We start from the raw sequence: 25,997 nt of genomic DNA on the forward strand, positions 1-25,997 counted from the left end.
GACTGATGAGTTTCAGAAGAAAGGTATTTGTTTCTGGCCATTTTGAGCCTGTAATCTAACCCACAAATGCTGATGCTCCAGATATTCAAATAGTCTAAAAAAGGACTGTTTTATTGCTTCTTTAATCAGAACAACAGATTTCAGCTGTGCTAACAGAATTGCAAAAGGGTCAATTAGCCTTATAAAATTCTAAATTTGGATTAGCTAACACAACCTGCCATTGCATCGAGTGATGGTTGCTGATAAAGGGCCTCTGTAGATATTCCATAAAAAATCTGTCGTTTCCAGCTACAATAGTCATTTACAACATTAACAATATCTACACTGTATTTCTGATCAATTTGATGTTATTTTAATTAAAGAACAAAACATTAGTCCGTTGAGAACAAATTCTTATTTACAATGACAAGGACAAGTGACCCAAAAACTTTTGAACTGTAGTGTATACATTGGGGCAAAACAGTATTTAGTCAGCCACCAATTGTGCAAATTCTCCCACTTAAAAAGATGAGAGAGGCCTATAATTTTCATCATAGGTGCACTTCAACTATGACAGACAAAATTAGAAGAAAAAAATCCAGAAAATGACATTGTAGGATTTTTTATGAATTTATTTGCAAATTATGGTGGAAAATAAGTATTTGGTCACCTACAAACAAGCAAGATTTCTGGCTCTCACAGACATGTAACTTCTTCTTTAAGAGGCTCCTCTGTCCTCCACTCGTTACCTATATTAATGGCACCTGTTTGAACTTGTTATCAGTATAAAAGACACCTGTCCACAACCTCAAACAGTCACACTCCAAACTCCACTATGGCCAAGACCAAAGAGCTATCAAAGGACACAAGAAACAAAATTGTAGACCTGCACCAGGCTGGGAAGACTGAATCTGCAATAGGTAAGCAGCTTGGTCTGATGAAATCAACTGTGGGAGCAATTATTAGGAAATGGAACACATACAAGACCACTGATAATCTCCCTCGATCTGGGGCTCCTCCACACAAGATCTCACCCGTGGGGTCAAAATGATCACAAGAACGGTGAGCAAAAATCCCAGAACCACGCGGGGGGACCTAGTGAATGACCTGCAGAGAGCTGGGACCAAAGTAACAAAGCCTACCATCAGTAACACACTACGCCGCCAGGGACTCAAATCCTGCAGTGCCAGACGTGTCCCCCTGCTTAAGCCAGTACATGTCCAGGCCCGTCTGAAGTTTGCTAGAGAGCATTTGATTGATCCAGAAGAAGATTGGGAGAATGTCATATGGTCAGATGAAACCAAAATATTACTTTTTGGTAAAAACTCAACTCGTCGTGTTTGAAGGACAAAGAATGCTGAGTTGCATCCAAAGAACACCATACCTACTGTGAAGCATGGGGGTGGAAATATCATGCTTTGGGGCTGTTTTTCTGCAAAGGGACCAGGACAACTGATCCGTGTAAAGGAAAGAATGAATGGGGCGGTGTGTTTGGGATCATTGTCATGCTGAAAGACCCAGCCACGTTTCATCTTCAATGCCCTTGCTGGTGGAAGAAGGTTTTCACTCAAAATTTGTGAAATTTTGAGTGAAAACCTTCTTCCACCAGCAAGGGCATTGAAGATGAAACGTGGCTGGGGCTTTCAGCATGACAATGATCCCAAACACACCGCCCGGCCAACGAAGGAGTGGCTTCGTAAGAAGCATTTCAAGGTCCTGGAGTGGCCTAGCCAGTCTCCAGATCTCAACCCCATAGAAAATCTTTGGAGGGAGTTGAAAGTCCGTGTTGCCCAGCAACAGCCCCAAAACATCACTGCTCTAGAGGAGATCTGCATGGAGGAATGGGCCAAAATACCAGCAACAGTGTGTGAAAACCTTGTGAAGACTTACAGAAAACGTTTGACATCTGTCATTGCCAACAAAGGGTATAAGTATTTAGTATTGAGATAAACTTTTGTTATTGACCAAATACTTATTTTCCACCATAATTTGCAAATAAATTCATTAAAAATCCTACTATGTGATTTTCTGGATTTTTTTCTTCTCATTTTGTCTGTCGTAGTTGAAGTGTACCTATGATGAAAATTACAGGCCTCTCATCTTTTTAAGTGGGAGAACTTGCACAATTGGTGGCTGACTAAATACTTTTTGCCCCACTGTATATTTTCTTTAACCTTTATTTAACTAGGCAAGTTCGTTGAGAACAAATTCTTATTTACAATGACGGCCTACTCCAGCCAAACCCAAACCCGGACGACGCTGGGCCGGTGCGCCACCCTATGGGACGGCCGGTTGTGATACAGCCTGGAATCGAACCAGGGTCTGTATTGACACCTCTGGCACTGGGATGCACTGCCTTAGACCCCTTCCCCACTCGGGGACCCCCCTGATAGTGGAGTCGAAGGAGCACGGCAACCAACGATGGTCGCATGTCACAAGCCGTGGAAGCCGAAGACCGCGACCTGCCGCAAAGCAGCCTACACTCCCAACAAGAGGCCTGGAGCAGATACAAACAACAAATAGTGTAGACGCCCTGGAGCTTGATCTCCCTGCACCTTTGTTGCTGGGGTTACCTGTGTCTGCGGCCGCTGTGCCTACTCCTACTCCTTCACCTATGATTTTGAAGTCGACGTCGGCAACCTTCCTTCCCTGCTCTGTATCGAGTGGGGCTTCTCCATCTGTCGGAGGCACCATCCTGTGAAGCGTGGAAGTGGGGCTTCTCCATCTGTCGGAGGCACCATCCTGTGGAGCGTGGGAGTGGGGCTTCTCCATCTGTCGGAGGCACCATCCTGTGAAGCGTGGAAGTGGGGCTTCTCCATCTGTCGGAGGCACCATCCTGTGGAGCGTGGGAGTGGGGCTTCTCCATCTGTCGGAGGCACCATCCTGTGAAGCGTGGGAGTGGGGCTTCTCCATCTGTCGGAGGCACCATCCTGTGAAGCGTGGGAGTGGGGCTTCTCCATCTGTCGGAGGCACCATCCTGTGGAGCGTGGGAGTGGGGCTTCTCCATCTGTCGGAGGCACCATCCTGTGAAGCGTGGGAGTGGGGCTTCTCCATCTGTCGGAGGCACCATCCTGTGAAGCGTGGGAGTGGGGCTTCTCCATCTGTCGGAGGCACCATCCTGTGAAGCGTGGGAGTGGGGCTTCTCCATCTGTCGGAGGCACCATCCTGTGAAGCTTGGGAGTGGGGCTTCCCAATCTGTCGGAGGCACCATCCTGTGAAGCGTGGGAGTGGGGCTTCTCCATCTGTCGGAGGCACCATCCTGTGAAGCGTGGGAATGGGGCTTCTCCATCTGTCGGAGGCACCATCCTGTGGAGCGTGGGAGTGGGGCTTCTCCATCTGTCGGAGGCACCATCCTGTGGAGCGTGGGAGTGGGGCTTCTCCATCTGTCGGAGGCACCATCCTGTGAAGCGTGGGAGTGGGCGGATTTCCTCGTCCTTCTCGCCAGCCGGGATTTCGGGCAAGTCCATGTTAAGATATGTGACTGTACCTGGTGCAAAAACAATGTCCTATTCTGGAGCACGTGTAAATGACATTACTAAGCTGCTCCTGAATGTATTACGCTAGCACATGGACATCGATTCTATCGTAGTCCATGTGGGTTTTAATGACATCAGCTCTGAACAGTTGAAACTGGATTTCAAAGAGCTGATTGACTCTCTCCTAAACACCAATAAAAGTCCCATCATATCTGGCCTTCTGCCATCTCTGAATCGTGGCATTGAACTCTTTAGCAGGATTCTGGCCACGTGATTATTGCAGCTCATTGGGTGTAACTTTTGTTGACAATGTCGATACCTTTTGGAAACAGAACATGTTTTATAAGGAGGATGGGATCCACCCAAATCATTTTGGTTCCTGGATCCTTTCACAGCATTATAAGGTTGTGTTGAGACAATGACTTATCAATGACCCAAGTCCAGCTCAGTTAATCCCTACCATTGTGCCGCTGAGTCATCATTATGCTTTACCAATTGTACATTACACCAGGGGCATCAGTAGACACAATGTAAGTAACCTAATGTATGTCCCTTTAACTGGCCTGAATGCCTCTGCTGATCCTACAGCTATTGTATGCAGTAATCATGTGTCTATGAACCAGAGTTTTACTGTTAGCACTGAGGCGGTGTGCCCTAGTAGGAAGTTCACCCTGTACTAACATAAATAACATAATCATATCTACTTCTGCTAAGCTTCCCAGTAAAGCAATGAAAACAAGCAAGTGCCCCAGAAAAGTCCTCAAAATAGCCCACGTTAACATATGTAGCTTAGGAAACAAGGTTCATGAAATTCATAACTTGTTAGTAACAGATGACATTGATCTCTGAAACTCACTTAAACAAAGCATTTGATGATACAGTGGTAGCAATACAAGGTTCTAACATATACAGAAAAGACAGAAATGCCAGTGGTGGAACAGTCCGTATCTGGATAACATGTGTAAAATGCTTGATAATGTATGTAATATCAACAGTGAGGTATATTTTCTGAGTGATTTAAATATCGACTGACTTTCATCAGGCTGCCCACTCAAGATAAATCTACAAACTGTAACCAATGCATGCAACCTGGTTCAGGTTATTAGTCAACCCACCAGGGTAGTTAAAAACAGCACAGGAATAAAATCTTCAACATGTATTGATCACATCTTTAATAATGCTGCATAAATGTGCTTGAAAGCTGTATCCAAATCCATTGGATGTAGTGATCACAATATAGTAGCAATATCTAGGAAAACCAAAGTTCCAAAAGCTGGGCCTAATATAGTGTATAAGAGGTCATGCAATAAGCTTTGTAGTGATTCCTATGTTGTTGATGTAAATAATATTTACTGGTCTGTGGTGTGTAATGAGGAGCAAACAGACGCTGCACTTGACACATTTATGAAGTTGCTTATTCCAGTTACTAATAAGCATGCACCCATTAAGAAAATTACTGTAAAAACTGTTAAATCCCTGTGGATTGATGTGGAATTTAAAAAAATGTATGGTTGAGAGGGAAGTCTGGCTGCACAACCTATTGGCAAAATGTTCTGCAAATTAAGAAAACATGAAACTGAATAAAAAGAAGAAACTACACTATGAAACAAAGATAAATGACAAAGAATAATAGTATAAAGCTTTGGAGCACCTTCAATTAAATTTTGGGAAAAAAGGCAAACTCAGCTCCATCATTCATTGAATCAGATGGCTCATTCATTACATAATCGACTGAAATTGCCAACTACTTTAATGATTTTTTTTCATTGGCAAGTGTCACGAACACTGGAATAAAAGGACCAAGGCGTAGCGTAGAGCTCCACATGTTTATTTAAATGAAACTCACAGAAAACAATAAAGCGCAAAACGGAACGTGAAGCTGATGTAGTGCTGCTCGCAGGCAACTATACATAGACAAGATCCCACACCAAACAGGTGGGAAAAAGCTGCCTAAATATGATCCCCAATCAGAGACAACGATAGACAGCTTCCTCTGATTGGGAACCAAGCCAACCTAGAAATAAATCAACTAGAATGCCCACCCTAGGCACACCCCAACTTAAACCAAAATAGAGAATAAAGGATCTCTAAGGTCAGAGCATGACAGCAAGATTATCAACAAACGCTATCTCTACACATCCAAGTATATCTGACAAAATTATGAAAGACAAGAATTGTAATTTTGAATTCCGTAAAGTGACTATGGAAGAGGTGAAAAATATATTGTTGTCTGTCGACAATGACAAACCACCGGGGTCTGATAACTTGGATGGAAAATTACTGAGGATAATAGCAGACGATATTGCCACTCCTATTTGCCATATTTTCACTTGAAGCCTACTAGAAAGTGTGTCCCCTCAGGCTTTAAAAAATATAAATATTTCACCTTTATTTAACCAGGCAGGCCAGTTGAGAATAAGTTCTCATTTACAACTGCGATCTGGCCAAGATAAAGCAAAGCAGTGCAACACAAATCAAATCAAAATCAAATCAAATCAAATTTATTTATACAGCCCTTCGTACATCAGCTGATATCTCAAAGTGCTGTACAGAAACCCAGCCTAAAACCCCAAACAGCAAGCAATGCAGGTGTAGAAGCACGGTGGCTAGGAAAAACTCCCTAGAAAGGCCAAAACCTAGGAAGAAACCTAGAGAGGAACCAGGCTATTTGGGGTGGCCAGTCCTCTTCTGGCTGTGCCGGGTGGAGATTATAACAGAACATGGCCAAGATGTTCAAATGTTCATAAATGACCAGCATGGTCGAATAATAACAAGGCAGAACAGTTGAAACTGGAGCAGCAGCACGGCCAGGTGGATTGGGGACAGCAAGGAGTCATCATGTCAGGTAGTCCTGGGGCATGGTCCTAGGGCTCAGGTCCTCCGAGAGAGAGAGAGAGAGAGAAAGAGAGAATTAGAGAACGCACACTTAGATTCACACAGGACACCGAATAGGACAGGAGAGGTACTCCAGATATAACAAACTGACCCTAGCCCCCCGACACATTAACTACTGCAGCATAAATACTGGAGGCTGAGACAGGAGGGGTCAGGAGACACTGTGGCCCCATCCGAGGACACCCCCAGACAGGGCCAAACAGGAAGGATATAACCCCACCCACTTTGCCAAAGCACAGCCCCCACACCACTAGAGGGATATCTTCAACCACCAACTTACCATCCTGAGACAAGGCTGAGTATAGCCCACAAAGAACTCCGCCATGGCACACCCCAAGGGGGGGCGCCATCCCAGACAGGATGACCACATCAGTGAATCAACCCACTCAGGTGACGCACCCCTTCCAGGGACAGCAAGAGAGAGCCCCAGTAAGCCAGTGACTAAGCCCCTGTAATAGGGTTAGAGGCAGAGAATCCCATTGGGAAGAGGGGAACCGGCCAGGCAGAGACAGCAAGGGCGGTTCGTTGCTCCAGAGCCTTTCCGTTCACCTTCCCACTCCTGGGCCAGACTACACTCAATCAGATGACCCAATGAAGAGATAAGTCTTCAGTAAGGACTTAAAGGTTGAGACCGAGTTTGCGTCTCTGACATGGGTAGGCAGACCGTTCCATAAAAATGGAGCTCTATAGGAGAAAGCCCTGCCTCCAGCTGTTTGCTTAGAAATTCTAGGGACAATTAGGAGGCCTGCGTCTTGTGACCGTAGCGTACGTGTAGGTATGTACGGCAGGACCAAATCAGAGAGATAGGTAGGAGCAAGCCCATGTAATGCTTTGTAGGTTAGCAGTAAAACCTTGAAATCAGCCCTTGCTTTGACAGGAAGCCAGTGTAGAGAGGCTAGCACTGGAGTAATATGATCAAAAAAAATTTGAACACAAACAACACAAAGTTACACATGGGATAAACAAACATACAGTCAATAAAGCATTAGAAAAATCTATGTACAGTGTGTGTTAATGTAGTAAGATTAAGGGAGGTAAGGCAATAAATAGGCTATAGTGGCAAAATAATTACAATTTAGCATTAACACTGGAGTGATAGATGTGCAGAAGATGAATGTGCAAGTAGAGATACTGGGGGTGCAAAGGAGCAAATAAATAACAATATGGGGATGAGGTAGTTGGGTGGGCTATTTACAGATGGGCTGTGTACAGGTGCAATGATCTGTAAGCTGCTGCTTAAAGTTAGTGAGGGAGATATAAGTCTCTAGCTTCAGTGATTTTTGCAATTTATTCCAGTCATTGGCAGCAGAAAACTGGAAGGAAAGGTGACCAAAGGAGGAGTTGGCTTTGGGGATGACCAGTGAAATATACCTGCTGGAGCGCGTACTACGGGTTTGTGCTGCTATGGTGACCAGTGAGCTGAGATAAGGCAGGGCTTTACCTACCAAAGACTTATAAATGACCTGGAGCCAGTGGGTTTGGGGACGAATATGAAGCGAGGGCCAGCCAATGAGAGCATACAGGTCGCAGTGGTGGGTAGTATATGGGGCTTTGGTGACAAAACGGATGGCACTGTGATAGACTACATCCAATTTGCTGAGTAGAGTGTTGGAGGCTATTTTGTAAATGACATCGCTGAAGTCCAGGATCGGCAGGATAGTCCGTTTTACGGGGGTATGTTTGGCAGCATGAGTGAAGGATGCTTTGTTGTGAAATAGGAAGCCGATTCTAGATTTAATTTTGGATTGGAGATGCTTAATGTGAGTCTGGAAGGAGAGTTTCGCTACCTAAGGATAGCAAAGCCCCCTTTACTGGCTCAAATAGCCGACCAATCAGCCGGTTGCCAAAGCTTAGTAGTTTTTGAAAAAATTGTGTTTGACCAGATTCAATGTTATTTTACTGTAAACAAATTGACAACAGACTTTCAGCACTCATATAGGGAAGGACATTCAACAAGCTCAGCACTTCCACAAATGACTGATGATTGGCTGAGAGAAATTGGTGATAAAAAGATTGGGGTGGCTGTTTTGTTAGACTTCAGTGTGGCTTTTGACATTATTGATCATAGTCTGCTGCTGGAAAAACGTATGTGTTATGGCTTTACATCCCCTGCTATATTGTGGATTAAGAGTTACGTACATGTCTAACAGAACACAGAGGGTGTTCTTTAATGGAAGCCTCTTCAACATAATCCATGTAGAATCAGGAATTCTCCAGGGCAGCTGTCTAGGCTCCTTACTTTTCAAGCTTTACTACCAACATATTAGTTGAGTAAAGTCAGTGCTTTGAGAAAAGTCAGTGTGTCTATGTATGTGGATGACTCAACACTATATACACATCAGCTACTACAGCAACTGAAATTAGTTTCAGAATGGGTGGCAAGGAATACATTATTAGTCCTAAATATTTCAAAAACTTAAAGCATTGTATTTGGGACAAATCATTCACTAAACCCAAAACCCCAACTAAGTCTTGTAATTAATAATGTGGAAATTGAGCAAGTTGACGTGACTAAACTGCTTGGAGTAACCCTGGATTGTAAACTGTCATGGTCAAAACATTTTGATACAACAGTAGCTAAGATGGAGAGAAGTCTGTCCATATTAAAGCACTACTCTGCCTTCTTAACAGCACTACCAACAAGGCAGCTCCTACAGGCTCTAGTTTCACACCTAGACTCCTGATCAGTTGTTTGATCAGGTGCCACAAAAAAGGACTTAGGAAAATTGCAATTGGCTCAGAACAGGGCAGCACGGCTGGACCTTGAATGTACACAGAGCGCAAACATTAATCATATGCATGTCAATCTCTCCTGGCTCAAAGTAGAGGAGAGATTGACTTCATCACTGCTTGTATTTGTGAGAGGTATTGACATGTTGAATGCACCGAGCTGTCTGTTTAAACAACTAGCACACAGGTCTGACACCCATGCATACGCCACAAGACATACCACCAGAGGTCTCTTCACAATCCCAAAGTCCAGAACAGACCATGGGAGGCACACAGTACTACATAGAGTCATGACTACATGGAACTCTATTCCACATCAAGTAAGTAGAATCAGATTTAAAAAACGGATAGAAATACACCTTATGGAACAGTGGAGACTGTGAAGTAACACAGACATAGGCACAGACACATGCATAGACACACATGATAACATACACACTATACACACACGTACACATGGATTTTGTGTTGTAGATATGTGGTAGTGGGGTATGGGCCTGAGGGAACACACTTAGTGTGTCGTGAGTTCTGTAATGAAAGTATTGTAATGTTTTTAAAATGGTATTAACTGCCTTCATTCCTGCCTTGGCAGCAGCTGAGGGGATCCATAATAAATACAAATGTATACCATTGGAGCCAAGGCAAGACGTCTCTCCTCCTCCTTCACTGGAATATGTAAAGTGAATCACTCTGAGAAGACTGTTATAAACAAATCACCGCCTTGAGCCCTTGACCTCTATCTCCATCCCCCTTAGAAGAGATATGGCCAAGGGAAGGGTGTAGCTCAGGCAAGCGCATACACACGCACATGCACACATGCACACATTCACACGCACACACGCACATGCACACATTCACACATGCACACACGCACATTCACACATGCACACACGCACATTCACACACATGCACACATGCACACATTCACACGCACATGCACACATGCACACACGCGCACAGGCACATGCACACACGCACATGCACACACGCACATCCACACACGCACATTTACACATGCACACACGCACATTCACACACGCACACACGTACATGCACACATGCACACACGCACACATTCACACATGCACACACGCACACATGCACACACGCACATGCACACACACACATGCACACATTCACACATGCACACACGCACATACACACGTGCACACGCACACATGCACACGCACACATGCACACACGCGCACAGGCACATGCACACACGCACATGCACACACGCACATGCACACACGCACATTTACACATGCACACACGCACATTCACACACGCACACACGCACATACACACACGCACATGCACACATGCACACACGCACATGCACACATTCACACATGCACACACGCACACACGCACATTCACACATGCACACACGCACATTCACACATGCACACACGCACATTCACACATGCACACACGCACATGCACACACGCACATGCACACATGCACACACGCACACACGCGCACAGGCACATGCACACACGCACATGCACACATGCACACACACACATGCGCACACGCACATGCACACATGCACACACGCACATGCACACGCGCACATGCACACATGCACACACGCACACGCACATGCACACACGCACATGCACACATGCACACACACACATGCGTACACGCACATGCACACATGCACACACGCACATGCACACACGCACATGCACACACGCACATGCACACATGCACACACGCACATGCACACACGCACATGCACACCTACACACTTATACATTCTGTATGCACACACATTCACACGCGCACATGCACACATGCACACATTCACACATACACGCTTATACACTTATACATTCTGTATGCACACACAACACACACACTGTTAGCACACGGTGCGGCAGGTAGCCTAGTGGTTAGACTGTTGGACTCGTAACCTGAAGGTTGCAAGATCGAATCCCCGAGCTGACAAGGTAAAAATCTGTCATTCTACAACCACTGTTCCTAGGCCGGTCATTTTTTTACATTTGAAACACACACATAACACTGTATACACATTCATGCATATACATGCACATTGTCCAATGCGATCTCTACAGTGTTGTTGGGAGGACATCACTAGCATCACTCGGACTCAAACACATTCTTATTTATAAGGCCATTTCAGGAAAACTGCTTCTCTTCTAGATAGAAATGGAAACACATTCAAGCTCCGATCGCAATCTTGTTTCATGCTAACAGTCCCAAACATGGAAAACGGTCCTTCTGTTACTCAGCCCCCTGGTGTTTGGAATTCCCTCCAAGCCAACCTACAACCCCAGGACCTGGTGTCCCTGGAGGAGGTCAAAGGACAAATAGATGAACAGGTTGTTGAGACATGTTGCTGTTTCTAGTTGTCACCCGATGTCACTAGTTTGTGTTTCCTTATGTAAGGAAGCATATTGTTTTTACTTCACACACATACACACACTCTCTATTTGTTTGCTGTTGTCTTTGTGCGGGTGTCTTCTGTCTGTGTTGTCCGTTTGGCGTACATTGTTGTTGTTTTTGTCATCCCAGCTCCCGTCACCACAGGAGTCTTTTTGCCAGGCCATCATTGTAATAAGAATTAGTTCTTATTGGTTAAATAAAAATATGCTGTATTCACACACATCCACACACACATCACACACATCACACACACATCCCACACACATCCACACACACATGCATACACATCCACACACATCCCACACACATCACACACACACACATCACACACACATCACACACACATCACACACACATCCACACACACATGCATACACATCCACACACATCCCACACACATCACACACACATCCCACACACATCCACACACACATGCATACACATCCACACACATCCCACACACATCACACACACATCACACACACATCCACACACATCACACACACATCACACACACACACATCCACACACATCACAAACACACATCCACACACACATCCACACACATCTGCACACATCACACACACATCCACACATACACATCACACACATCACACACATCCACACACATCACACACATCACACATACATCACACACACACACATCCACACACACATCCACACACATCACACACATCCACACACATCACACATACATCACACACACACACATCCACACACACATCCACACACATCCATACACATCACACACACATCCATACACATCCACACACATCCATACATATCAGTCATAGTAGGCTAGATCAGCGTCCTTCCTAGTATGTAACACACTGTACGTAGCCACTCTACGTAGCCTTGAACAGCACTTCACTGTACTGGGTGTTGCTACGTTGCCTTGAAAAGCGCTTCACTCTACTGTGGTCGTTGCTACATAGCCTTGAATAGCACTTCACTGTACTGGGTGTTGCTACGTAGCCTTGAACAGCACTTCACTGTACTGGGTGTTGCTACGTAGCCTTGAACAGCACTTCACTGTACTGGGTGTTGCTATGTAGCCTTGAACAGCACTTCACTGTACTGGGTGTTGCTACGTAGCCTTGAACAGCACTTCACTGTACTGGGTGTTGCTACGTAGCCTTGAACAGCACTTCACTGTACTGGGTGTTGCTACGTAACCTTGAACAGCACTTCACTGTACTGGGTGTTGCTACGTAGCCTTGAATAGCACTTCACTGTACTGGGTGTTGCTACGTAGCCTTGAGCAGCACTTCACTGTACTGGGTGTTGCTACGTAGCCTTGAATAGCACTTCACTGTACTGGGTGTTGCTACGTAGCCTTGAGCAGCACTTCACTGTACTGGGTGTTGCTACGTAGCCTTGAACAGCACTTCACTGTACTAGGTGTTGCTATGTTGCCTTGAAAAGCACTTCACTCTACTGTGGTCGTTGCTACGTAGCCTTGAATAGCACTTCACTGTACTGGGTGTTGCTACATAGCCTTGAACAGCACTTCACTGTACTGGGTGTTGCTACGTAGCCTTGAACAGCACTTCACTCTACTGCAGTCGTTGCTATGTAGCCTTGAACAGCGATACACTGTCCGTACAGTAGTGTCTGTAGGATAGATCTCTCTCTATGTTGTGGGTGTAGTCCAATGATTGCGGTCGTTGCTACAGTGGCTGTGTAAAGTGGATAAGTCTGTCCAGTATAATATCTGTCTGCGTATGCCGGTGATCCTTTCTAGCTCAGTTGCTCAGCAGAAGCTCAAACAGGAATTTCCCATGACGCCCCCCATAGAGAAATGGTCTTCCGAATCGGAGGCTTTGCTACAGGACTGCTTTGCTAGCACTGACTGGAATATGTTCCTGGACTCCTTTGATAGTGTCGACGAGCTAACCACCTCTGTCACCTGCTTCATTAAGAAATGCATCGCCGACGTTGTCCCCAACAGTTAAGGTTCGCTGCTTCCCCAATCAAAAGCCCTGGATTCACACTGAGGTTGGCGCTAGGGCTACAGTCCATTACCGGTTAGACCCAGCCGTGACCTGCCCAATGATGCCTCTCTACCAGACCAATTCAATGCATTTTATGCATGCTTCGACAAAAAACAACACCAAGCTGTGCATAAGGGCCCCCACCAACCCAGAGGACTGGATGATCTCGCTCTCCGAAACCGACATGAGTAAGGTTTTTGAATCAGGCCAACGCTCGCATGGCCGCGGAGTGTTCTCAGAGCACGCACAGAACAGCTTGCAGGCATATTTACGGTTAATTTCATCCTTTCCTTGTTCCAGTCTGTAATCCCCACGTCTCAAGCTAACCACCATCATTCCTATTCCCAAGAACTCTGAGGCTACCTGCCACAATGACTACCGCCCTGTAGAACTTACATCTGTAATCATGAAGCTTAGAAAGGCTGGTTATGGCACACATCAACTCCATCATCCCAGACACCTTAGACCAGTGGTCACCAACCAGTCAATCTTCAAGGCATTCCTAGTCGATCACCAAACATTTCTGTAGAAAAGCCAATGATCAAAGCTTGCTCTGCTTTTATTTGTATTTGTTGCTGTTGGCGGTAGGTGCAGTTAATTCAGAATCCCTGCGAATCGGGGAAGCGAGGTGTTCATATTTTCAACCATTTCATTTGTCTAAAAAGACAAACTCCTCCCCAGTGGACCTGGAGAACTCTAGCTAAATTGAGTTTGCCTACTGCTGGCCAATCGCATAGCTCAAATCACCGTGCCTACGAGCTTTCACGACCCCAGCCACAGTAAAGTTTCATTCTAGCCTACGTAATATTTCATTATTTTTTAAAACCAAGACTACAGAGAGACTGTCCAAGAATACAGCAAAGAGCTGATGTTTTAAAAAGTGAGTTCATGTTTAAGTTAATTTTAGCACTGTCAACACTGTTTTTATTCAAATCTATTACAAAACATAAAAGGCGATTTCCCCCTACTTCCACTCGCTCTGCAGCTGCAATGAATGAGTAGCTATGTGTATGGATAGCCCTGCATTTGTATTATTATAAGCTTTGTATCTTTTAATATTGAGGAAAATATAACTTTCTCTGGTTGTAGGAACAACATGAGTTTGTGCATGAGGCAGATGCGGTGTGACTCGAGTTGCACCATCAGGTGGAAGACTGTGTCCCCTCTCTCTGGTCAGTCTCACCAGAGGAAAGGAAGGAGAGAGCAGGTGGAAGACTGTGTCCCCTCTCTCTGGTCAGTCTCACCAGAGGAAAGGAAGGAGAGAGCAGGTGGAAGACTGTGTCCCCTCTCTCTGGTCAGTCTGGTCAGTCTCAGAGGAAAGGAAGGAGAGAGCAGGTGGAAGACTGTGTTCCCTCTCTCTGGTCAGTCTCACCAAAGGAAAGGAAGGAGAGAGCAGGTGGAAGACTGTGTCCCCTCTCTCTGGTCAGTCTCAGTCTCATCGGAGGAAAGGAAGGAGAGAGCAGGTGGAAGACTGTGTCCCTCTCTCTGGTCAGGTCTGTGTCCCTCTCTCTGGTCAGTCTCAGCAGAGGAAAGGAAGGAGAGAGCAGGTGGAAGACTGTGTCCCCTCTCTCTGGTCAGTCTCACCTCTCTCTGGTCAGTCTCATCGGAGGAAAGGAAGGAGAGAGCAGGTGGAAGACTGTGTTCCCTCTCTCTGGTCCGTCTCACCAGAGGAAAGGAAGGAGAGAGCAGGTGGAAGACTGTGTCTCCTCTCTCTGGTCAGTCTCACCAGAGGAAAGGAAGGAGAGAGCAGGTGGAAGACTGTGTCTCCTCTCTCTGGTCCGTCTCACCAGAGGAAAGGAAGGAGAGAGCAGGTGGAAGACTGTGTTCCCTCTCTCTGGTCCGTCTCACCAGAGGAAAGGAAGGAGAGAGCAGGTGGAAGACTGTGTCCCTCTCTCTGGTCAGTCTCACCAGAGGAAAGGAAGGAGAGAGCAGGTGGAAGACTGTGTCCCCTCTCTCTGGTCCGTCTCACCAGAGGAAAGGAAGGAGAGAGCAGGTGGAAGACTGTGTCCCCTCTCTCTGGTCCGTCTCACCAGAGGAAAGGAAGGAGAGAGCAGGTGGAAGACTGGTGTCTCCCTCTCTCTGGTCAGTCTCATCGGAGGAAGGAAGGAGAGGGCAGGTGGAAGACAGGTGGAAGTGTGTCTCCTCTCTGGTCAGTCTCACTGTGTCTCCTCTCTCTGGTCAGTCTCACCAGAGGAAAGGAAGGAGAGAGCAGGTGGAAGACTGTGTCCCCTCTCTCTGGTCCGTCTCACCAGAGGAAAGGAAGGAGAGAGCAGGTGGAAGACTGTGTCCCCTCTCTCTGGTCAGTCTCACCGGAGGAAAGGAAGGAGAGAGCAGGTGGAAGACTGTGTCCCCTCTCTCTGGTCAGTCTCACCTCTCTCTGGTCAGTCTCACCGGAGGAAAGGAAGGAGAGAGCAGGTGGAAGACTGTGTCCCCTCTCTCTGGTCAGTCTCACCTCTCTCTGGTCAGTCTCACCGGAGGAAAGGAAGGAGAGAGCAGGTGGAAGACTGTGTCCCCTCTCTCTGGTCAGTCTCACCAGAGGAAAGGAAGGAGAGAGCAGGTGGAAGACTGTGTTCCCTCTCTCTGGTCAGTCTCACCAGAGGAAAGGAAGGAGAGAGCAGGTGGAAGACTGTGTCTCCTCTCTCTGGTCAGTCTCACCGGAGGAAAGGAAGGAGAGAGCAGGTGGAAGACTGTGTCCCCTCTCTCTGGTCAGTCTCACCAGAGGAAAGGAAGGAGAGAGCAGGTGGAAGACTGTGTCCCCTCTCTCTGGTCAGTCTCACCAGAGGAAAGGAAGGAGAGAGCAGGTGGAAGACTGTGTTCCCTCTCTCTGGTCAGTCTCACCTCTCTCTGGTCAGTCTCACCGGAGGAAAGGAAGGAGAGAGCAGGTGGAAGACTGTGTCCCCTCTCTCTGGTCAGTCTCACCGGAGGAAAGGAAGGAGAGAGCAGGTGGAAGACTGTGTCCCCTCTCTCTGGTCAGTCTCACCAGAGGAAAGGAAGGAGAGAGCAGGTGGAAGACTGTGTCCCCTCTCTCTGGTCAGTCTCACCAGAGGAAAGGAAGGAGAGAGCAGGTGGAAGACTGTGTCCCCTCTCTCTGGTCAGTCTCATCGGAGGAAAGGAAGGAGAGAGCAGGTGGAAGACTGTGTCCCCTCTCTCTGGTCAGTCTCACCGGAGGAAAGGAAGGAGAGAGCAGGTGGAAGACTGTGTCCCCTCTCTCTGGTCAGTCTCACCAGAGGAAAGGAAGGAGAGAGCAGGTGGAAGACTGTGTCCCCTCTCTCTGGTCAGTCTCACCAAAGGAAAGGAAGGAGAGAGCAGGGACCATCAGCAACAAACTCGCTGCTGTCTCCATTACTCCACTGAGAGTAATGCCATGTTGAAAACAACTCGTAAATCTCTGACTTCTGACTTCAGTCCATTCAAGACAACTGGGAACTCTGAGGAAATCCAACTCGGAATTCCAACTCGGAAACTCTGGCATCTTTCTAGAATTCTGTCTTTCTGACCTGAAGATCACTGATATCATGATTTGACCTCATTATTTGTTTTGTTCCCAGTTGTCTTGAAAGCAACATAAAAGTCAGATGCAGGTACCATCAGTTCAGTAAATTAAACATTTAATTCCTATGAAGTGTTGAATGTAATGTATATAGTACATTATTGTCCGTCCTTGGTTGGTGAGCTGTGATGACGAGACTAAAAGCTTCTCTTTTGTCTCGGCTGGGTGATTGCCCAGCGGTCTGTTTGGTTCGGCGTCCCAGCGGTCTGTTTGGCTCGGCGTCCCAGCGGTCTGTTTGGCTCGGCGTCCCAGCGGTCTGTTTGGCTCGGAGTCCCAGCGGTCTTTTTGGCTCAGAGTCCCGCTCGGAGTCCCAGCGGTCCCAGTCCCAGCGGTCTGTTTGGCTCGGCGTCCCAGCGGTCTGTTAGGCGTCCCAGCGGTATGTTTGGCTCGGAGTCCCAGCGGTCTTTTGCTCAGAGTCCCGCTCGGAGTCCCAGCGGTCTGTTTGGCTCGGCGTCCCAGCGGTCTGTTTGGCTCGGAGTCCCAGCGGTCTTTTTGGCTCAGAGACCCGCTCGGAGTCCCAGCGGTCTGTTTGGCTCGGAGTCCCAGCGGTCTGTTTGGCTCGGAGTCCCAGCGGTCTGTTTGGCTCGGCGTCCCAGCGGCCTGTTAGGCTCGGAGTCCCAGCGGTCTGTTAGGCTCGGAGTCCGGCGCTCGAGTCCCGTTAGCGGTCTGTTTTCGGCGGCGGTCTGTTTGGCTCGGAGTCCCAGCGGTCTTTTGGCTCAGAGAGTCCCGCTCGGAGTCCCAGCGGTCTTTTTGGCTCAGAGTCCCGCTCGGAGTCCCAGCGGTCTGTTTGGCTCGGCATCCCGCTCGGAGTCCCAGCGGTCTGTTTGGCTCGGAGTCCCAGCGGTCTGTTAGGCTCGGAGTCCCAGCGGTCTGTTGGCTCGGAGTCCCAGCGGTCTGTTTGGCTCGGCGTCCCGGAGTCCCAGCGGTCTGTTTGGCTCGGCGTCCCAGCGGTCTGTTAGGCTCGGAGTCCCAGCGGTCTGTTAGGCTCGGAGTCCCAGCGGTCTGTTTGGCTCGGCGTCCCAGCGGTCTGTTTGGCTCGGAGTCCCAGCGGTCTGTTTGGCTCGGAGTCCCAGCGGTCTGTTTGGCTCAGAGTCCCAGCGGTCTGTTTGGCTCGGAGTCCCAGTAGAGTGCCAAGTCTAGGTCCAAAAGGTTCCTTCACAGCTTCTACCCCCAAGCCATAAGACTGCTGAACAATTCATCAAATGGCTACCCGGACTATTTGCATTGACCCCCCCACCCCCATTTTATTCCCTGTATATAGCCTCGTTATTGTTATTTTATTGTGGCTCTTTAATTTTTTACTTAAGTTATTTTAGTCAATATTTTTTCATAACTCTTATTTTTTTTAAACTGCATTGTTGGTTAAGGGCTTGTAAGTAAGCATTTCATGGTAAGGTGGTAACCTGTGGTATTCGGAGCATGTGACAAATAACATTTGAGTTGAATTTTGATTGATTTGATTTGAAGTCACCATCACATCCACTCCCATTGCTTATACTACAGAGTATATAAGGATAGAAGGGTCTGAGGCCTACAGGTTACCATCATCTACAGATCAAACAGGGGTTAGACAGTAATGAGGCCTACAGGTTACCATCATCTACAGATCAAACAGGGTTAGACAGTTATGGGGGTGTTAATATGATAGTTTGTGTTATGTTTTCTATGTACAGCATCTTTCCCACAGTTAGTAAAGGTTTTGATGCTTTGCTTGGGTCATTCACTTACACACACACACGTGTCATAATGCCCTTGACCCTCGGCTTCGCTGGCTTACCTGGGACAGACACACTGATGCTGCGTTCATGTGTTACTCAGAACTAAGAAACTCGTAAATGTCTAACAGGGAAACAGGGTGCAACAACGCTATCCGAGTAACACTTGGATGGCCATTTTGTATTGTTTTGGACTTCAGAAGCTCCAGGTCTGGATGCGTCTGATTACTTCTGATCATTCTGATAGCACATGGACACAGCATGAGACATAGAGTGGTGGGCCTCCTGACGGACAGGGGTACTGTCTGTCTCACAGTCTGTCTGTCTGGCTATGTTAACCCTGTTCTCTTCTCCCCTCCTCCTCTTCCTCCTCCTTCTCCTCTTCCTTCTGTCTCGTGGCACTAGGCGCGGCTCCCCTCCTGTTCATCCACCCTAAGCATTGCTGAGGTACTCCTGCATGACTTCTAATGCATCGCCATGGCCACCGTCATCATGGCATGGTCATGGCTTCAGTGACCACGGCCCCCCTCCTCCTCTTTTACCTGGCATGCTTGCTCACCCCCCCCCCCCCCACACACACACACACACACACAGAACCACTTAGGGTCATCACCGCACCATCCAATCCACACACTCTTACTGACATGTGATTTTAAGTACAGTGTTAGAGTTGAAACATCATGGTAGTCAGATGTTGATTGTACCCACAGTGCATTGCTCCACCCCTCAGCTGGTTTTGAGCTTGGCTTGGTCCACCTCCATCTCTAACAGGCACCTCTCCTGTGGTTGACACTCTTGTAGTATTGATTTAACTGTTACGTAAGGAGATTTACAATTGGGATGGAATATGGTGTCCATCTCCAATAGATGGGCAGTGGGAGGACACTTCCACCCTGTCAGTAGATTTCCTCTTAGCAACTATTTAGAAAAGCCAGGGAAATGCTGGACTCTAAGGGCACTGATGCAATAGGCGAGAGTGGGGTAAGTTGAGCCAAAACGGTAAGTTGAGCCACCCCCCTTACATTAATGACTTGTTGCAAATCCAATCAGTTTTCCACGTTGATTCAACGTCATCACATTATTACACTGCTCAAAAAAATGAAGGGAACACTTAACCAACACAATGTAACTCCCAAGTCAATCACACTTCTGTGAAATCAAACTGTCCACTTAGGAAGCAACACTGATTGACAATAAATTTCACATGCTGTTGTGCAAATGGAATAGACAACAGGTGGAAATTATAGGCATTTAGCAAGACACCCCCAATAAAGGAGTGGTTCTGCAGGTGGTGACCACAGACCACTTCTACTTCTCAGTTCCTATGCTTCCTGGCTGATGTTTTGGTCACTTTTGAATGCTGGCGGTGCTTTCACTCTAGTGGTAGCATGAGACGGAGTCTACAACCCACACAAGTGGCTCAGGTAGTGCAGCTCATCCAGGATGGAACATCACTTCAAGCTGTGGCAAGAAGGTTTATTGTGTCTGTCAGCGTAGTGTCCAGAGCATGGAGGCGCTACCAGGAGACAGGCCAGTACATCAGGAGACGTGGAGGAGGCCGTAGGAGGGCAACAACCCAGCAGCAGGACCGCTACCTCCGCCTTTGTGCAAGGAGGAGCAGTAGGAACACTGTCAGAACCCTGCAAAATGACCTCCAGCAGGCCACAAATGTGCATGTGTCTGCTCAAACGGTCAGAAACAGACTCCATGAGGGTGGTATGAGGGCCCGACGTCCACAGGTGGGGGTTGTGCTTACAGCCCAACACCATGCAGGACGTTTTTCATTTGCCAGAGAACACCAAGATTGGCAAATTCGCCACTGGCGCCCTGTGCTCTTCGCAGATGAAAGCAGGTTCACACTGAGCACATGTGACAGACGTGACAGAGTCTGGAGACGCCGTGGAGAACGTTCTGCTGCCTGCAACATCCTCCAGCATGACCGGTTTGGCGGTGGGTCAGTCATGGTGTGGGGTGGCATTTCTTTGGGGGGGACGCACAGCCCTCCATGTGCTCGCCAGAGGTAGCCTGACTGCCATTAGGTACCGAGATGAGATCCTTAGACCCCTTGTGAGACCATATGCTGGTGCGATTGGCCATGGGTTCCTCCTAATGCAAGACAATGCTAGACCTTGTGTGGCTGGAGTGTGTCAGCAGTTCCTGCAAGAGGAAGGCATTGATGCCATGGACTGGCCCGCCCGTTCCCCAGACCTGAATCCAATTGAGCACATCTGGGACATCATGTCTCGCTCCATCCACCAACACCACGTTGCGCCACAGACTGTCCAGGAGTTGCCGGATGCTTTAGTCCAGGTCTGGGAGGAGATCCCTCAGGAGACCATCCACCACCTCATCAGGAGCATGCCCAGGCGTTGTAGGGAGGTCATACAGGCACGTGGAGGCCACACCCACTACTGAGCCTCATTTGGACTTGTTTTAAGGACATTACATCAAAGTTGGATCAGCCTGTAGTGTGGTCTTCCACTTTAATTTTGAGTGTGACTCCATGGGTTGATAAATTTGATTTCCATTGATCATTTTTGTGTGATTTTGTTGTCAGCACATTCAACTATGTAAAGAAAAAAGTATTTCATAATAATATTTCATTCATTCAGATCTAGGATGTGTTATTTTAGTGTTCCCTTTATTTTTTTGAGCAGTGTATTTATTTGTTGAAATGACGTGTAAACAATGTTGATTCAACCATGCACTGGAGCGAAAATAGACCTTTTATCCACCAGTACACCAACACACACACAGCCAATATCACTGTCCTTCACTCATTAACACTATCTCACTCACTCACTAACACTAACTCACTCACTCACTAACACTAACTCACTAACACTAACTCACTCACTAACACTCACTCACTCACTCACTCACTAACACTAACTCACTCACTAACTCACTCACTAACACTCACTCACTCACTAACACTAACTCACTCACTCACTAACACTAACTCACTAACACTCACTCACTCACTAACACTCACTAACTCACTAACTAACACTAACTCACTCACTCACTCACTCACTCACTAACACTAACTCACTCACTCACTAACACTAACTCACTAACACTAATTCACTCACTAACACTCACTAACTCACTCACTAACACTAACTCACTCACTAACTAACACTAACTCACTCACTAACTCACTCACTCACTCACTAACTAACTCACTAACTAACTCACTCACTCACTAACACTAACTAACTCACTCACTAACACTAACTAACTCACTCACTAACACTAACTCACTCACTAACACTAACTCAATAACTAACTCACTCACTAACACTAACTCACTCACTAACACTAACTCACTCACTAACTAACTAACTCACTCACTAACACTAACTAACTCACTCACTAACACTAACTCACTCACTCACACACTCACTCACTCACGAACACTAACTCACTCACGAACACTAACTCACTCACGAACACTAACTCACTCACTAACACTAACTCACTCACTAACACTAACTCACTCACTAACACTAACTCACTCACTAACACTAACTCACTCACTAACTCTCACTCACTAACACTAACTCTCACTCACTAACACTAACTCTCACTCACTAACACTAACTCTCACTCACTAACACTAACTCTCACTCACTAACACTAACTCACACTAACTCACTCACCAACACTCAGTCTCTCTCCTCCACTCAGTCTCTCCTCCACTCACTAACACTAAGTCTCTCACTAACACTCAGTCTCTCACCAACACTCACTAACACTAAGTCTCTCTCCTCCACTCACTAACACTCAGTCTCTCACTAACACTAAGTCTCTCTCCTCCACTCACTAACACTCAGTCTCTCACTAACACTAAGTCTCTCTCCTCCACTCACTAACACTAAGTCTCTCACTAACACTAAGTCTCTCTCCTCCACTCACTAACACTAAGTCTCTCTCCTCCACTCACTAACACTCCCTCTCCGTCTCTCACTAACACTAAGTCTCACACTAACACTAAGTCTCTCTCCTCCACTCACTAACACTCAGTCTCTCACTAACACTAAGTCTCTCTCCTTCACTCACTAACACTAAGTCTCTCTCCTCCACTCACTAACACTCTCTCTCCTTCACTCACTAACACTAAGTCTCTCACTAACACTAAGTCTCTCTCCTCCACTCACTAACACTAAGTCTCTCACTAACACTAAGTCTCTCTCCTCCACTCACTAACACTCAGTCTCTCACTAACACTAAGTCTCTCTCCTCCACTCACTAACACTAAGTCTCTCTCCTCCACTCACTAACACTGTCTCTCACTAACACTAAGTCTCTCTCCTCCACTCACTAACACTAAGTCTCTCTCCTCCACTCACTAACACTCAGTCTCTCACTAACACTAAGTCTCTCTCCTCCACTCACTAACACTCCCTCTCCTTCACTCACTAACACTAAGTCTCTCTCCTCCACTCACTAACACTCCCTCTCCTTCACTCACTAACACTAAGTCTCTCTCCTCCACTCACTAACACTCAGTCTCCTTCACTCACTAACACTCCCTCTCCTTCACTCACTAACACTCCCTCTCCTTCACTCACTAACACTCCCTCTCCTTCACTCACTAACACTAAGTCTCTCTCCTCCACTCACTAACACTCAGTCTCCTTCACTCACTAACACTCCCTCTCCTTCACTCACTAACACTCCCTCTCCTCCACTCACTAACACTCCCTCTCCTTCACTCACTAACACTAGCTCACTGTCAGACCCCATGCAAAATGTGCTCTAGTTTGGAGTGAAAACTCTTGAAGTTGCCATCACATTATTTGGTTGTTATTTCATCCATGTTTGGTTCTGTATCGTCGTAGTAGTGCTTGTTTTGCAAAGTATTTTCTTTAAAAAAATGGATTTCTGAATGTGTGTCTGGGCAGTAGTCCTGGCTTGGATCTCTGTGTGTGTGTGTATGTGTGTGTGTGTGTATGTGTGTCTGGGCAGTAGTCCTGGCTTGGATCTCTGTGTGTGTGTGTGTGTGTGTGTGTGTCTGGGCAGTAGTCCTGGCTTGGATCTCTGTGTGTGTGTGTCTGGGCAGTAGTCCTGGCTTGGATCTCTGTGTGTGTGTGTGTCTGGGCAGTAGTCCTGGCTTGGATCTCTGTGTGTGTGTGTCTGGGCAGTAGTCCTGGCTTGGATCTCTGTGTGTGTGTGTCTGGGCAGTAGTCCTGGCTTGGATCTCTGTGTGTGTGTGTCTGGGCAGTAGTCCTGGCTTGGATCTCTGTGTGTGTGTGTCTGGGCAGTAGTCCTGGCTTGGATCTCTGTGTGTGTGTGTTTGGGCAGTAGTCCTGGCTTGGATCTCTGTGTGTGTGTGTCTGGGCAGTAGTCCTGGCTTGGATCTCTGTGTGTGTGTGTCTGGGCAGTAGTCCTGGCTTGGATCTCTGTGTGTGTGTGTGTGTCTGGGCAGTAGTCCTGGCTTGGATCTCTGTGTGTGTGTGTCTGGGCAGTAGTCCTGGCTTGGATCTCTGTGTGTATGTGTGTCTGGGCAGTAGTCCTGGCTTGGATCTCTGTGTGTGTGTATGTGTGTCTGGGCAGTAGTCCTGGCTTGGATCTCTGTGTGTGTGTGTATGTGTGTCTGGGCAGTAGTCCTGGCTTGGATCTCTGTGTGTGTGTGTCTGGGCAGTAGTCCTGGCTTGGATCTCTGTGTGTGTGTGTCTGGGCAGTAGTCCTGGCTTGGATCTCTGTGTGTGTGTGTGTGTGTGTGTGTGTGTGTGTCTGGGCAGTAGTCCTGGCTTGGATCTCTGTGTGTGTGTGTCTGGACAGTAGTCCTGGCTTGGATCTCTGTGTGTGTGTGTGTGTGTGTGTCTGGGCAGTAGTCCTGGCTTGGATCTCTGTGTGTGTGTGTCTGGGCAGTAGTCCTGGCTTGGATCTCTGTGTGTGTGTGTTTGGGCAGTAGTCCTGGCTTGGATCTCTGTGTGTGTGTGTGTGTCTGGGCAGTAGTCCTGGCTTGGATCTCTGTGTGTGTGTGTGTCTGGGCAGTAGTCCTGGCTTGGATCTCTGTGTGTGTGTGTCTGGGCAGTAGTCCTGGCTTGGATCTCTGTGTGTGTGTGTCTGGACAGTAGTCCTGGCTTGGATCTCTGTGTGTGTGTTTGTGTGTGTCTGGGCAGTAGTCCTGGCTTGGATCTCTGTGTGTGTGTTTGTGTGTGTCTGGGCAGTAGTCCTGGCTTGGATCTGTGTGTGTGTGTGTGTCTGGGCAGTAGTCCTGGCTTGGATCTCTGTGTGTGTGTGTCTGGACAGTAGTCCTGGCTTGGATCTCTGTGTGTGTGTGTCTGGGCAGTAGTCCTGGCTTGGATCTCTGTGTGTGTGTGTCTGGGCAGTAGTCCTGGCTTGGATCTCTGTGTGTGTGTGTCTGGACAGTAGTCCTGGCTTGGATCTGTGTGTGTGTGTGTTTGTGTGTCTGGGCAGTAGTCCTGGCTTGGATCTCTGTGTGTGTGTGTCTGGACAGTAGTCCTGGCTTGGATCTCTGTGTGTGTGTGTCTGGGCAGTAGTCCTGGCTTGGATCTCTGTGTGTGTGTTTGTGTGTGTCTGGGCAGTAGTCCTGGCTTGGATCTCTGTGTGTGTGTGTCTGGGCAGTAGTCCTGGCTTGGATCTCTGTGTGTGTGTGTGTCTGGGCAGTAGTCCTGGCTTGGATCTCTGTGTGTGTGTGTCTGGGCAGTAGTCCTGGCTTGGATCTCTGTGTGTGTGTGTGTGTGTGTGTGTGTGTGTGTGTGTGTGTGTGTCTGTGTGTGTGTGTGTGTGTGTGTGTGTGTCTGGGCAGTAGTCCTGGCTTGGATCTCTGTGTGTGTGTGTCTGGGCAGTAGTCCTGGCTTGGATCTCTGTGTGTGTGTGTGTCTGGGCAGTAGTCCTGGCTTGGATCTCTGTGTGTGTGTGTCTGGGCAGTAGTCCTGGCTTGGATCTGTGTGTGTGTGTGTCTGGGCAGTGGTCCTGGCTTGGATCTGTGTGTGTGTGTGTGTCTGGGCAGTAGTCCTGGCTTGGATCTCTGTGTGTGTGTGTGTGTCTGGGCAGTAGTCCTGGCTTGGATCTGTGTGTGTGTGTGTGTGTGTGTGTGTGTGTGTGTGTGTGTGTGTCTGGGCAGTAGTCCTGGCTTGGATCTGTGTGTGTGTGTGTGTGTGTCTGGGCAGTAGTCCTGGCTTGGATCTGTGTGTGTGTGTGTGTCTGGGCAGTAGTCCTGGCTTGGATTTCTGTGTGTGTGTG

At 47.5% G+C, this 25,997-nt stretch overlaps 1 protein-coding gene across 1 annotated transcript in view; it reads left to right on the forward strand.

The window, feature by feature from the left end:
• LOC112217931 (gephyrin) overlaps positions 1-25,997 on the forward strand; it is a 166,193-nt gene that overhangs the window by 100,885 nt on the left and 39,311 nt on the right. Inside the window, exon 9 of the mRNA XM_042300533.1 lies at positions 19,182-19,223. Coding sequence (XP_042156467.1) covers positions 19,182-19,223 — 42 coding nt within the window. The remainder of the gene's footprint in view (positions 1-19,181; positions 19,224-25,997) is intronic.

Source organism: Oncorhynchus tshawytscha, linkage group LG18, assembly GCF_018296145.1.
Source record: "Oncorhynchus tshawytscha isolate Ot180627B linkage group LG18, Otsh_v2.0, whole genome shotgun sequence".
Lineage (NCBI taxonomy): Eukaryota > Metazoa > Chordata > Actinopteri > Salmoniformes > Salmonidae > Oncorhynchus > Oncorhynchus tshawytscha.